The following is a 15,319-nucleotide window of genomic DNA, read 5'->3' on the forward strand; positions in this document are numbered from 1 at the left end:
GCAGTTGTCCTATTTATGCGAAAGCGAAAGAAACATCAATAGTCCATCGCGCTCCAGCGTCCAGAGGCAGAACCCCCTCCCTGGTGCGCCATTTTGAACGGCCCGGCGGTTTAGCTTCAACTACAGAAGAACACCGCGGAAAGCGGGAGGGGTGAGAAAAGTCGGCCACGCGCACTCAGCCCCGCTCGCGGCCGCCATGCTCGAGCACCGCCCTAGCGATCCGACGGTTGTGTGCTGCGCGGCCACCAATCAGCGGTTGCCATAGCAGCCCTTACGTCATGCTCCCTGCAGCCCGGCTAGCGATTGGAGGAAACCCCGCGGCTGAGGGAGCCTGAGAGGGGGCGGAGGCAGAACTGGTGAGGGCGGCGCAGCCGAAAGCACAGAGAAGACGCGCAGACACCGCTCCCCAGCTATCCCGGACGGAGGGACGCCAAGAGCAGCCAGACCCCGTCTCTTGTAGCAGCGCGGAAACAGGTATCATGGGGCGGTCACTGGGCAGCCGTGACACGTTTTGTCGCTCTTTCTTCGGTCATACTACGCAGTGAGGCCACGGGAGCGTCCAATCTCCCACTGTGTCCCGAGGAGCCAGCGCCCTGTGTCTGTGATGCGACCCGGAGGCCCTGTGTGAGGGGAGGCGATAGGCGTGGGGGTGGAGGGGTTTCCGTGTTAGCGGTGATGGAGCCGGTCCGGAGGTTACAAAATGTCCGTTATGTCCCAGGTGGTGACGTAGCCGGGGTTGAGCCTCGCGCGGCCCCGCTGCGGCGCGCTCTGATGTGCTGAGGCCGCCGGGCTCGGGCTGTCCTCTGTGACAGCGACATCTCCACCCCGTGTCCTCCCCGAGGTTAGGGAGCCGGGCGGCACGCCCGCAAGAATGAAGGGGGCAGACCAAGCCCTGCGCCATGTTGGTTCGCATAAGAACGGCTCTTTGTGTCTGCGGGCTTCCCCGTACAGGGTGTGGCTGCGTGATCGGAGTCTCTCGGTGCCCGTCGCCTCTCCATACCGAGGACAATCCGCAGTTCGGCAGATGCTCGAGCCTCCTCCGCTGCAAGATGCTGCCGCCCCCGGATCCTCCGGTGGGGGGCGGGGGTTCTTCTCTCTCTCTCGAAGCGTGCTCGGGGCACGTTATGCACGCTGCTCCTTGCACAGATCCCACAACCGGTTTCCGAGAAACTGGTGGGGGATGGTTTGCGTCCTGTCCATGTCACTGTCACCATTGTGTTATTGCGAGGGTTTCAATCAGCACACGCGTAGACATCTAACCCCCCCCCCCCTTGTATCAACATGCAAGTCCAATGTAGCCTGGACGACCCTGTAAGGCTGTCATGGTTCACGGGGGGCTCGGACACTACCTCTTTAGAGTCGTGGTGTTTGCTACTTTTTAGCATTACGGCCCAAAAACCATTGTCTTCCCCTACCGACGCCCCAAACTGTCATTTAGGAGGACACAGATGCTGTGCGATATCGACAGTCGCAGCCTTTTGCACACAAATTAATCGATTAGGTAAAATGCGTGCAAGGCAGACTATTGTGTGTTCTCGTCTGCACAAGAAAGCCTTTGTAAAATGTCACTTTTACCTTTTTTGAATCGTTTCGCTCTCACCACCTATTCCGTCCTCTCAAAATGGTTTTCCTCGCACAGCTGTCGTGGACTGGCTCCACCAGAAACCCGATTTTCCAGAGTTGTTAAATTGGACGTTTTATTTGCCTGTAACCTTTACCCTATTTGTGTACTTGATTGCCCTAAAGTACAATTAAACCGTATATCCGTTAATTGTGTAAAAATGAGGTTTGTCATTAACATCGTAGTGTTTTTTTTTTTTTAACGAGGACTGTTTCTTTCAACCCAAAGACAGTACAGAAATGTGCTTTTCTTTAGTATTCTTATGAAACCACGGCAATGTAACGCATGTAATGCTTTCTGTTCTCTTAAGTCGATCGATCTTTAATCTTTACTAATTTTTCTTACTTAGCTAGTGCAGTCATGGATAAAAACGAGCTGGTGCAGAAAGCCAAACTGGCAGAACAGGCCGAGAGATACGATGACATGGCACAGAACATGAAGAAGGTAACGGAGGAATGTGGTGAAAGTGGATTGTCCAACGAGGAGCGGAACCTTCTGTCTGTTGCTTACAAGAATGTGGTAGGAGCTCGTAGGTCATCGTGGAGGGTCGTTTCTAGTATCGAGCAGAAAACGGAAGGCAGTGAAAAAAAACAACAAATGGCCAAAGAATACCGGGAGAAAATAGAGACCGAGCTAAGAGAGATCTGTAATGATGTACTGGTAAGATCAATTCATTTTATTTCTTTGCTGGTCCTGTTTGTTGCATTTCCCAAATGTTTTGTTTTCGTTGCATGTTGCTTTTTTGGGTGTTGTGTAGTTAATGCTGCTGTCTTGGTAAAAGTTGATGCCATAGGTTTTCAATCCACTATATTATTGGGAAAGGAATATATAAACGGCTCGTCATCTTCTGCAATACTCTGGTCTAGAGGCACTTTTATATAGCAAATTTTCTGGTGATGTTTCGGAAATGGTGTAGACATGCTTCATGAATTGATAACAAGTTTGTGTAGCACGTTACTGTAAGCTTTAACATGTGGTAGAAGTCGCTAATGCCGTAAGCACCTTTGTAATGTGAACTATAGCTATGTGCCAGTAAACAAAAACTGAATTAAAATAATTTCTTCAGCTGTGAAATCGATCTTTACCATAAAATTGTAACAGTTGATATGTATACAGAAGTAACCTTTGATCAATTTGTAACATGTTGATAGGTATACACGCACCAACCGTTGAACGACCTGGTTGTTTTTTATGCCTTGATGGGTGTAGTTATCCAATCGTTATTTTCCTTTAAACCGTGTTGAAATGCGATGTTTTACCATCTTGTCAAGAACCATTTTCGCCTCCAAGTGCAAACCATGCATTCGCGAATGTTCTACAATTCCTTTTAGTTGACATTGCTGTTATGAGTAGTTGCTCGCTGCTGGTTGATATAGTTCTCAACTACTTAACGCATGCAATTGTTCCATGTCTTTTTTTTTTTTTTTAAATCTTTTTTAGTGTTCCAAGTCTGAATAATCCTCTGGTAGACTCCCAGGTGTTGTCCATCTACCACACAATTTATAACTCCCATGGACAAGCAAACTCTTGAAAGGCTGTGAGTATGCCGAACTGAACCTCTGAATTATTGCTGGTCTGAGTTCAGCCCGAGGCGTAGCACCAGCTTTCTCAAACATTGGATACGACCTTCAGACGTTCTCATTGATGGGTGAAATCGGGAAGTCCCTGTTATCTAATTTGCCAGGCCCCATTGTTGTCCGGGGGTATCGGGGACAGCACTTAAATGGACTCCCCTTCCACAGTGTCGACTCGTTTGAGTACTAGATCTGCATCAGTTAAAATTCCTCCTATCCGCCGTGGATGATGCCTACGTTTAGAAGACTATGCAAAGAATCATTACTATGTGGCCTGATTATGCTTACTTTTGGATAATGGTCGGAGGCCTGGAGACAATTTGCAACTCAGACCTCCTATACAAGTTGAAATTCTGTTGTGTACAAATCACCCTCTGAGTTTCTGGTCTTATTTAGAGACTGGTGCACCACTGCTCTCCAGCTAGGAATCTGTTATTGTCTTAATCCTTTGGTCAAGAAACGTTCCATTAAGACACGAGCATAGGGAAATATGATGGGATTCCAGAGCATGAAACTTTAGGACATTTCCAGCCCATGACTACATTGGAAGCTTGTCACCTTTATTTAGAAAGCTCCTTAAAACAGCTTGTGGGGCTCATAACTCGTCAAAATGCTGTTTTTGTGGTATTTTAAACACTAAAATGGCATGAGAGGCTCTGTAGTTCTGTGCTAAACTTTTTAGGAAATGCTTAAGTCTAAACATAACTGGGTTTCCATGCGTGATTTTGTTTGAGAATGACTGCTTTGAAATGGGTGTCAAGAACGCTGGCTAGATCGCTTTAGTGGGAATGCACAGATCATTGCAGCAGAATTTGAAGATCTGCATCTGGGATCAGTGATGTAGGCCCCACTTCCTGATTCTAGCAGGTAGGCAGGCGTAGTTGCACAATGTAGATTTTGGAGGAAGTGAATATGAATGCTGTAAGCAAGTGAAATCTTAAACCAGTGAGCTACATTAATTGAATTTAAAAGTTTGTCAGCAATGACAGGATGGTGTTTAGTGAAATATTAGCAGTGGATGATGGAGAGGGGAAACTACCGTTGCTCGGTCAGTTCACTTGAATCAACACAGGAAATGCATGTTGTGCATTGCTTTGCGAAATGTCTAGACCGCAGATTCTCATTGGTGCAGTTAGTGGATCTCGTCTCATTTTGGTGGGCTGGTGGTAGGTCAGAGTCCGTGTTTGTTTTAGGGGTTTGTTTATCTGAACGGTTCTAACTCTGCCATCTTTTAAGCAGACCGGAAGTAAAGCTGGGATTTTAAATGCATGTGCACCACACATGACTCACGTTATTCACTACTACCCGGGGCCCGGAAAGTCAAACAGTTTAAACATGTCGGTGGTTTGACTCTTTACCTTCTTTTAGCCCCCTATCGACTTGCACATCTCAGCGTGAAATTTTGTTTTACAACTGTATGTATTAGTGATGCTCCAGGTCTTAATGTGTACGTTTGGATGCTTATGAGAATTGGAACGGAGTGATCAAACTAGACTCTGGCGATTAGTTCTGCCTCACATGAGCTCAGTAGGCTGTTCTAAAATATTTAATTCAGAAAGTTTTCTCCTTTTTCGCCAATTGACAAAACAGGAGCCCGGCGTTGGCTGCCAGCTGATTGGCGTTGGCAGTTTTTTATTGAAAAAAGTTTGTAACCCGTTTTTGCCTATATCAATAATGAATGCCCATATACACTCAGACTGCAGTCATTGATTTCGTAATGAAGGTGTACAGAAACATTGCAAGTTGGCCATCTGAACGTTCACCTGCATATTCGCCGGCAGTCCTCTTTGAATAGTCCACTGCCAGCCGTTTTGCAATGGGTTTCATGCTCTTTCAGAAATGAATGGCACTTGCGGTGCACTGCACTCTACGGTAGAGACCCGGAAGGCAGCCAGACCCTCAGAAGGGGGGGGGGGGGCTTTTATGGTCTCTATGGTTAATTTCTCCTTGATTCTTGGTAGGACAGCTCTTTGGCATCAGGCACACTCGTATGGGGAGCGTATTAGTGCCTCATATAGACTGACCCATTTATCCACGCTGTTTGCTGAGTTGGGTATAAAAAGTGTCCCTTTGTTTTCCTGTTTGGGTATCTGAGATGCAGGTGTCTGACCTTCCTACTATAAACCATTTGTGGGTGTAAAAACATGGGCTGGCTCTGCTGATGGAGCTCCCTCATAAACATGGGTATCTAGGTAGATATTGGCGAATTTGAAACATTTCTCTGACAGGATATTTTGCAGAGTTACCACGGTGGGGTTGGCTGGGTGTAGTCCTCGAAGATGCGCCGCAATGGAAAACTAATCCATTTGTTGTACTGGGGACTCGCCACAACGAGGGTGCAGCCAGGCCATTTCAAGCGTAGACCGTTGAAACATTGCCCCCTTTCAGCCACCCCAGATTCTGGCAAATGCCCGATTTTGGCACCTTCGTGGCGTCTTTTGCTAAAGCTGGAGTTTTGGTTACGGTTTGATGTTTTGTGGCATGCTAAGGCCTACATGTGAACGAATCTGCCGGGTTGAATGCAATGCCTTCTCTCGGTAATGTTTTGGACCTTGGCAAATCTCCCTGTACCCCTATCCCGAGTGGTACTTTGATTTTTGTGAAGTTGTATTTGAAGGCGCCGCCTGTGACCTTTTCCCGTTAAACTGGATGTGCAAGACGCCAAGGAGAATTCATTCTGAAATAGGTCGTTACCCACCCTTTCCTGCAGCGTTTTTGGGATGTGCCTTGACTTGCATGAATTGGGCCTGACCTGTCGTTTATGGATCATCCCTCTTTACGCTCGCAGCTGTCTATGTGCATAATAAGTTGGGGCACTAGTGAAATGCATTACACCCTGCCTCTGGGGATTGTTTAACCGCACCTGGTTGCACGCCGGTGGGCTCTTAAACGAGGGATGGTACCGCCTACTCAGAGGGCTTACAGCCATCATTTTCTATGTTAGTCATATTAGTGTTTTGGCAAGCATATACTCATTGGTCCTAGAGCTCTGCTGCAGCCGCACGTGTCATTGTCTACTCCTTCGAATAATGTGCATGTTTGTATTTGCCGTCTTTCCAGACAGCTAGGAAAGGAGTGGATACACGGGTTGGATGTAGTGTCGGTCGTCATACCTCCCAAAAGACGTTTTAGTCAGCAGTGCACACCAGTATGCTTTCTGCTAACCTCCTCAAGATAGCTCATCAGGAGCCAAATATCTCCTTAAAGCTAGGTTAGGCAATTTGTTTTAACCACAGTCTTAACCTTGGTCGTAATACATATTGCTTATAAAATGGGAATAAGAGGGGTGGCCTTTTAGGAAGTTCTTGTTTCTTCTTCAGGGGTATTTGGGCTGCCTTACTCGATAGAATAGAAACCATGCTGATAAACGCCGGTACTCCACATTTAAAATGCAAAAGGAACTGGCTGCACTCGGAGAGTCCTAGTTACCTGCGCACTAATGGTAACAGAAACCCAGACTTAACTTGTGAAGCGTTTCGTTTTTAAGTACTCACTGTTCATAAAATTGAGCATCTCGTGATTTACTTTGTCAAACATTGGTGGTGGCGGTTTGGAATGTTAATGTTGGCTTGGGTGGCTTTGCTTTACCCCATTTTTTAGAGGCTGATTGATGACAGGCTTGTATTGGAGACAATCAGTTTAAACTCCAAGGTGTTTTAGATCTGATCAGTGTTCCTGTAGGGCAAGGCTTTCACCATCACTACATTTGACCATAAACCACTCATGTGAATCGTTCCTTGCTAGTGTACACTTGAGTACCTTGGAAATTGTTGTCCATAAGTTTCAAGTTCTCCAAATGCCTGTTCGGCTGGAGAATCTGTTGACCCCAAATGGGCGCAACAACCTACTGCCGTGGCCTTCTAGGGAGATGAATGAGCAGTGCTCAAACATGCAGGGGACGCTGAGGGATCACTACCTAAGGCATATACTGTCTAATAAGTTACCTACCCCAAACTACCTCATGCCACCTACTCTTGGGTTGCACATATTCCAGGATCCCCAGCTTGTTGTACCTCAAAATCATAGACCCACCACAGTACTCATACCCTCACTAAGTAAACATGAAACCTTTCTCTGGTATCTTGGATGATATTTATCAGGATTTATTTTTTATTTATTTGAGTTTTATATAGAGCTGGCTAGACCCGTAGGTATCTGAGCGCTTTACATTCGGTTACACCACATCGAGGTGAGAGAAGGTTGTGAGAATGTATTCCTCCTTTCCAGGCATGTATATGAATCCAAATTAGTAGGCTAATTCTATTTTTGGATGTAATACAGTACACATAGGTTGAAGTAAATGGTAGTGCTTTTTATTTATCACTTAATTGGATCCATTTCACTCATTGTAGGTTTTTCATAGAAAACATTGTAAAAGGAGCCCCGTGTGGCGAGTGTCACCAGGCTTTTTCAAGGCTATTTATATTAGTCCAGCAACACACAATTTTGCAACGATAAAATTGTACATTTTCGGTAGTGGTTGCATTGTTAAGATCCAAATTTCAGGAAAGTTAGTATAGGTCTTCGTCTAATCACCAGGTAAAGTTGCGAGTTTAAATAAGTTACATAATGATTACATGGAAACGGCGAGTACAGTGAAGATACAGTAAAAGTAAATTAAGACATGTTGCACGGAAATTAACGGGAAGTGGGAAAATCAAAAGGGGGAAGAGAAGGTAGAGGAGGGCAAAAGTAGTGTTATGAGAGGGTGCGGGAATACGAGGGGATGGAGAAAAGGCAAATCATAAAGGGGGAGAAATGTGTGAGGATAGTCAAGTGGGGAGGGACGAGGGAAAAGGACAAAGGTTCAACAAGATGGCGGGTCTGGGTCCAGAGGAATCGGCGGAGAACAGCAACAAAATGGCGGGCAGGGCAAAAGATTAAGAAGTCATAAAGTCCATGTAAGTGACCCAGGGAGCGTGATTTAAAGTGCAGAAAAGTGGTGGTGGGGGGGGGGGGTTACGTAGTTCCAAAGGCGGGGAGGAAGGGAGAGGAGGCGTGCAGGCTAGGGTCCACTGGGGGATTGGAGTAGACTATCAGCCGGCCGTGGCTCCTGCGCCTCCATGCCTGGAAAAAGATCTCTTGGGTCTCAGGAGTCAGGGACGAGGCAGAGCATATCCAGGTAGAGAGGCAGCTGCGAAGACTGGCAGGCAGCCGATGGAGACAAAGCGGCACCAAGACTGGCCACATTATCATTCATCAGCGGTGACTCGATCCAAGGCAGTAAGGGGAGGAAGAGAACAGAAGCAGCAGTGGGAAGAGGAATGTCTTTCCCCGATGTCTAGCTAGGTAGGAGATGGCCGCGGGAGAACTCAGGCCGGACTACTCAATAGCTGAACCAAGCGGCTCCACTGGGCATCAGCCAAGACGTCTCGAAGTCCCATGAAGAGGGGAGATCATGCCGTAGAGCAATCCAACACCATCCGGAGTCATCTGGAGGAGCCAGAGCTCCTCCGAGGCTGGATAATCAACAGGAGGACAGGACGGTCCGAGTGATGCGGAAGAGTCTGAAAGAGAGGCATCAGCGGAGCGGTAATCCATGCCCGATGTCCCGCTGGGTAGGAGACTGCCTCAGGGGAAACCTGGGCCAGACTCTCCAATAGCCGAACCAAGCGGCAACACCGGGCATTGGCTAAGTCTTTTCTGTGCCCGCTGCTTCCGTGGCCTCCATGGCACTGCGGCCCCCGGTGCCTCTGCTCCGCCTCCATGGCACTGCGGCCCCCGGTGCCTCTGCTCCCCACGCTGCTCGAGCAGGGACGGGAAGAGTCTGCGTGGAGAGCTGGGGTCGGCAGCATCCATCTTGGGGACCGCCTAGAAGTGTAACCTTGGTGGTGTTGTGTGTAGTCCTGTACCATGTAAATACTCTTCAGGGGAACACTAATCCTTATAGTGTACTCACTCCTCTCGGGTTTCTGAATGGATAGTGAATATAATGCTCTTATAATACACTTGATTGTCAGACGTGTTTCCATGAGCGCTTACAATTGTGCAGCTCGTGGTGTTCCTCTTTAACCAAGTTCCATTCCCTTTAGTTGGGTCATGAAGCCTCAATGCACTTGTTGTGATCCAGTTATCGATTCTGGCACTGGTTCTTGATGCCTTGCATAGTACTGCTATGGTTAGAATTTTGGTGAGTTGCTCGAGGATGGCGCTATTTAAGATGTGTTATCAAGTCTTCATCTACTGGCATCTTGTGCCATGGAGTGGCGGTATTTCAGTTGTCACTCTGTAACCTCATTTAGTATCCCTGTGACCCATCATTTTCCAGTGCAACCACAGTGCCTCTTAGAGCTGGAGTGTTGAAGGGCATGATCCTGAATAACCATAGTTTAGTCAATGGTGTACCAGTTTTACTTGTAACTTAATATTGCTGTCTAGAGTAAGAGTTGAGGGGTCGTTAAATGATCAGCTGGTTTAGTGAGTGGCGCTTGGATAGTTCACTTCTTAAATGCGCACACTACAAGACGAACCAATGGTGCAGTGGAATGTTTTTCTGCAAGAGCCTTCTTTCAGAGTGAGAGCAGCACATTAACATTGCATTGACACCTTCCTGCTTATCGTTGTCCTACTAAATGTGCCTGGGTTAATGACTGAAACGTTCCATTCAAATTTTCACTAGCCAAGGTCATTCAGTGGTGTCTTAAGATTTCATTTTCCTCCTGGGATGTAAATTTGTTTTCTGTTTATTGCAGACTTTCATCACAAATGTTTTGGAAGCATTCTTATTTATATCATGGTGAACTAACGTTTCTGTGGAATTCTAGTTTCCCATACTGAAAGTTGATTCCTGTTTAGAAATCGATTTGTCTTTAAGACAACCACAACGGTAGTTCTAAGAGTTTTGAATCTCTGAATGCCATACATGGCCATAGCTTACTTTTATTTTACTGGTTTTGCACCCACTGGTCTTTTTCCGTTAGGGTAAAAGTATGGTCCTCTGGCTCCGAGATTGTTGAAAAGAAAACTAAGTGGTCCGATGGAGCGCTCTCATTGGAAGTCAGAAATCTAACGTTAGTTGTCTCTGAACTTCTCACAAAGTACGACCTACATTGATGTAGACCTCGACCAAAACCTGAATTGTGAAAGTTTCCCCCATTTTCAGGACGCTATACCTGTTTTGTGCCTTAATGAACTTGTTTTCTGTCTTTGAGAATGATAGATTGTCCTATTAGCTATAGAAGCAAACGCCTTGTTGGTATGATGTAAGGCTGTTGGACGTTTTCAAGATAAAATTATGGCAACCCTTTATTTGTTAATCCGATCTTCCATTAACTGTTAAACGTAAATGGCTGTGTTCCTTTTTTTGATTATTGGATGTTTTATAAAATCGCTATGGGAGAACATGAAGTGTGATTTATTATCACGGTTTTTTAATTTTAGGGTCTTTTGGACAACCACTTGGTTCCTAAAGCTACACAATCGGAAAGCAAGGTCTTCTATTTGAAGATGAAAGGAGATTATTATCGTTACTTAGCTGAAGTAGCTGGTGACGATAAGGAAGGTATGTACATTTTACCATTTTATTTTTCTTGTGGAAAACGTTGGCTATCACCAGTTCTGGAATATAGATTGGATTTACTGCTTGGAGGTACCCCATTGGAACACGTAGACTGTATATTTGTCATACGATTGTAACATTAAAGGTGAGAAAACATGGTTGTGATGATGGTGTGCACTGTGATCATTTTCCCTGAACATGAATGACCCCACAAACCCTGACTTGGCAGAGCTTGTTAAACTTTAACTCACTGGTTAAAGTAGGGTCACAAGTAGGGTGATGGCATTTGGCAGAGCTCCTCTGTTGAATAACCACTTTCTTGATCACTAGAGATCCAAGTTCAGTGTCATTTTAATCTAAAAACCTACCACAAAAGTGAGTACGGTGACATTAAGTGTGTGATATCGCATCTCTTATATTGGCACCTCTTACTTGGAACTCACTCCCCCTCGAAATCAAACGACTTCCTTCCCTTGACCTCTTTAGGAAGTCATTGAAGACCTGGCTCTTTATTGAGGCATACCAGTAGGTTCTGTTTCTGTCTGCTATCAGCTTTATATTTTGGTTTAGGCGCCTTGACGCCCACTGGGCATAGCTGCGCGTTACAAATAATATTTCATTCATTCATTCAGGTCTCTCTAACCGGTTGTCTACCTTTTCTAAGAAACAGAATAGAAACCAAAATACCGTACTGGTCTTTTCATGGGCTTAAGATTTGTTTTGAAAAGAGTCCTCTTTATATGGAAGAGGAAACCTCACACACTTAATAGTGGCATGCTTCCATCATCTGTATCCTCTTCCCAAACGTTTAGGTAAATGCCACCATGGCAGACTCTACCCCCCTCGAAGACTTGCAGGGCCGAGGGAGTTTTTGGATAAGATTAACTGAATAAATACGGGATCCAGATCTTATTACAAATAACTTGGTGTTTCCTATTTTTTACCTTTTTATTCATTGGTACACCAGGTATATCTAAATGTCAACGGTTATGAGGACAATGTCTCAAACCTGTTTGCCAACAGGTTTCTGCCCTTAGTAGCCACAACGGTCTGGGGCATTCCCGCCAGTTGCTCACTCTTCTCTGAATTTCTCCGCAGTGGTGAGGGGCAGGGGTACATAATGACTCAAACTGAGCCTGAGTAAATAACCCATTGTGTGGTCTGTCTTGTACTCTGCTGGCTCGGAGCTGCAACACGCATGCTTTTCACCCAACCAATTTCAGGGGCTTTAACTGTAGTTCAATACCACAATGGCTGCTCCGCCCGTTTAGCTTTCCCGATGCTGTGTACATGCCCTTGCTTCACCCATCCTTGTGTCCGTCCCTCCCCCCCCCCCCCCCCCCCTTCCCTCCCCAGTCATTGCTTGTTTTGCCACATTCATAAGAGTTGTTTTTTTTAAAATGTATTATGCGCAACAGTTTTAGTTTCAGGCCACCTTCAGGTTTGTGCGAAATTGCACAGAAATATAAATCTAATTGTGTTTACAGTGGCTCTTCCCAGTCATTGCTCTTTAATCTGGTAATACACCGTCTTGAAAGGCTGCAGGGCATTATGGCTGTGGTGGTGGGGGGGGGGGGGGGGGGGGGTTCAAAGTGTCCTGTTATCGTTCCTAGCCCCACCCTTACTCAACCCTGCTTCCAGTGATGGCCTGGGCCCTCAGGTGGATGGGTTGGCCTGCTGCGCAGTTCTCAGACTCCATTCGTTAAAGTGCTGGTGGCTTCTAAGGTGGCCCCTTCCCGCGGGACAGCCCATGGCTTGCTCCTAGGCTGCACTGCAGGACAGGCAGCTGTCTCTTCAGCATCACATTGCTACAGGGACTTCAGATGCATCTGCACATGTTTGTGTTGTCCGTAGCTGCTTTACTTTCGATTGCTGGTGAAGCAGGAACCTATTTGTTGTCTCCAGAACTGTGTGACTCACTGCTATAATTGAAGCTTCTGGAGCACACTAGCAGTGCTGGGTGTTACGTTTCAAGTACGCGGCAAGGTACGAATGCACCAAGTCCCTGAGTATTCGGTGGTAAGTTAGTGTTCTTGGCTGCAGGTCTGTTGGTCTTTGCGAGTAGAGATATCTAAGTAGGTGTTCCTTAAAAACCCAGGTTTGTTTTTAGATATACCATGTGTACCACTGAATCAAGGTGGCAACACAAATATATTTTTAATAAGATCTGGGTCCCGTCTTTATACAGTTAGTCTTATCCACGAACTCCCTCCTACCCTTTAAGTCTTGGAGGAGGTAGTCTCTGCCTTGGTGGTATTTACCTACCAGGTAGGGAGAGGATACCGATTAAGCATGACACTATTGCATGTGAGGTTTCCTCTTCCATAAATGATCATTTTTCTTTGCAAAGCACAGCTTAAATCCAAGAAAGGGACAGTACGAACTTAGATTCTATTCTGTTTCTTAAAAAAAGTTGAGCTGTGGTATCACCCTCACTGATGCCACCGTACTCACTTTGGTGGTAGGTCTTCAGTTTTTAGAAGGGACATACAGTGGGCTTACCCTTGTGTTTTGGTCTTTTTAGTTTAAAACATAGGAATCTTTGGAGATAAAACCTTGTGTTCTGGTATCCCTGACTCTGGCCAGATAACCTCTTTTTGACCTGCAACAATGAAACTTGACACGATCATGCACTTTAGGCATATTCAGCTAACCGCGTGATTCTAATTGCATTTGTCTTTAGGCTATCTTGTTGGCACCAAAGAAGCTGTAAAGCCAGCCAATACACGCCAAGATTTAATATATTGCGTTTCTTAACTAGCCCTTTTTTAAATTTCTTTTTAAAAATGTCTTTTAAAAGAACAAAATTGATTGGAACAGTTAATTAACGCTAATCTAAAGAAAATGTAATTTCTACTTTAAGGGAGCAAAGACTCTCAGTACTGGCAGTTAACACTGCTGTTCTTTCTGTAGACTTGGTAGACTGGTTTCTCTGGCAGCAATGCTTGATAGGTTTTGTTTTTTTGCTTTATTCAAAGTGTACTCGAATGGTTGGGTGTATGGTTTATTTACTATTTTTTTAATGAGATTTCTCTCAATTTCTTCACACCATGTTTCCCTACTGCCTTTTTTCCAACTGATAGGGATTTCGAGCTGTTTTCATGGTGCAGACCTTGCTAGTAAAGTCACACTGTTTCTCCAGCATTGGACCTTTCATAGATATAGATGCTTGGATTATTCCACAGCATCAAGCTGGGAACTCTGTAGTCGTTACCAGAGCAGTATGCACATTTATTAACTGACATTAAAAAACTGAAAACAGCTGTAGACTAGAAGTAGCCCATCCACCTCATTTTAACCCAAAGTCCTCCTTGTGACTGTTCTTCTAGCTCAATCATACTGTTTAGTGAACTCTGAACACCTCTGGAATAAGGCTAAAGAAGCATTCTCTTTGAGATGCTCATGTTAACTTTTGGGGATTTCTGACTCCCAACTGTGTATGGTTTGGAAAGGACTTTGTTCATTGTATCTGACTGCTTCCCTCGGAGGTTAAAATCACTACTGCAGTCAGCTGAAGAGGTTTGCATGCTTCTGCGGCATTGATCTGGCTATGTAGTGATGCATTTTATATGCACATATTTACCTTGGGTGGCATTACTCCATTTTTCAGTCACAATGATTGGCGACATGCTTCTATTGCAGACGATCCTTTAAAATTAGAGATCTGATCAGAGTTCTAGGCAGAACAGGGCTTTTCCCCAGCCCTAAATTGCAGTTGACCAGAGACCACTCCAGGGATTCTTTCTCCGGTAGCGTGCATTTCAGTATCTTGGTCATTTACATCACATGAGGTTCATGCTCCCTGATTACATGTTCAATTGGAGAATCTGTTGACCCAAAGTGGTCACAACTACCTGACTTTAGTGGCCTGGATAGGGAGATGAAGGAGCAGTGCTTTGATGCGCAGAGAACATGGAGGGATCACTACCTAAGGCATATGCTGTCTAAGTCACCGCCAGACTCCCTCCTGTCTCCAATTCTGGACTGCATACATTGCAGGTTCCCCAGCTGGGGGTACCCCAAACTCGTAGGTGCAACATAGTACTCCGCCCCCTCACTGAGTGCATTTGAAACCTTTCTGTTGTATCTTGGACAATATTTAGCAGGATAATCATGGAGTTGTGTGTAGTCCTGTACCATGGAAATACTCTGCAATGGAGCACTAGTCCTTTATGGTGTACTCTGAGAATCACTTACGAGTGCAGCCAGTGCATTTCAAGTGTAGACCATTGAAAGAGGTGTTTTGCTCTGTTTTAGCTACCCAAGAATCCGGCACAACACCGTTTGAAAGTTAAAGGTATGCTGTAGTTTGGCTGTCAAACTGAACAATTCACAGTGGACTTTGTTTGTGATGACCTTGCCACTTTCTTCCATGTGTGGGGCTTAAAAAAACAAATTACGGCCCTTTCCTCACCCTTATTTACCCCATGCTCCCACAATTGTTTGTCAAGGCTTTCGACGGGCTGCTGTCTAACAAGGCCCTAGTATTTTGTGGATGTTAAATTGTTTTCCAGTTAGGGGTTGTGATGCTGCCATTAAGCAGGCTTTTTGTTGTGACTGCCGATAAAAACATGTAGCTTAAAATATTGTTTGATGTATTTACCCTTATTCGGATTGCTAAATTAC

General features: G+C 45.4%; 1 protein-coding gene across 1 annotated transcript in view; it reads left to right on the forward strand.

Annotated features, from left to right (window-relative positions):
• Positions 1-251: 251 nt before the first annotated feature.
• YWHAZ (tyrosine 3-monooxygenase/tryptophan 5-monooxygenase activation protein zeta) overlaps positions 252-15,319 on the forward strand; it is a 57,216-nt gene continuing 42,148 nt past the window's right edge. The window contains exons 1-3 of the mRNA XM_078686945.1: positions 252-474; positions 1,971-2,281; positions 10,576-10,696. Of these exons, the coding sequence (XP_078543071.1) occupies positions 1,982-2,281; positions 10,576-10,696 (421 nt within the window). The 5' untranslated portion in view covers positions 252-474; positions 1,971-1,981. The remainder of the gene's footprint in view (positions 475-1,970; positions 2,282-10,575; positions 10,697-15,319) is intronic.

Source organism: Lissotriton helveticus, chromosome 4_1 (genome assembly GCF_964261635.1).
Source record: "Lissotriton helveticus chromosome 4_1, aLisHel1.1, whole genome shotgun sequence".
Taxonomy (NCBI): domain Eukaryota; kingdom Metazoa; phylum Chordata; class Amphibia; order Caudata; family Salamandridae; genus Lissotriton; species Lissotriton helveticus.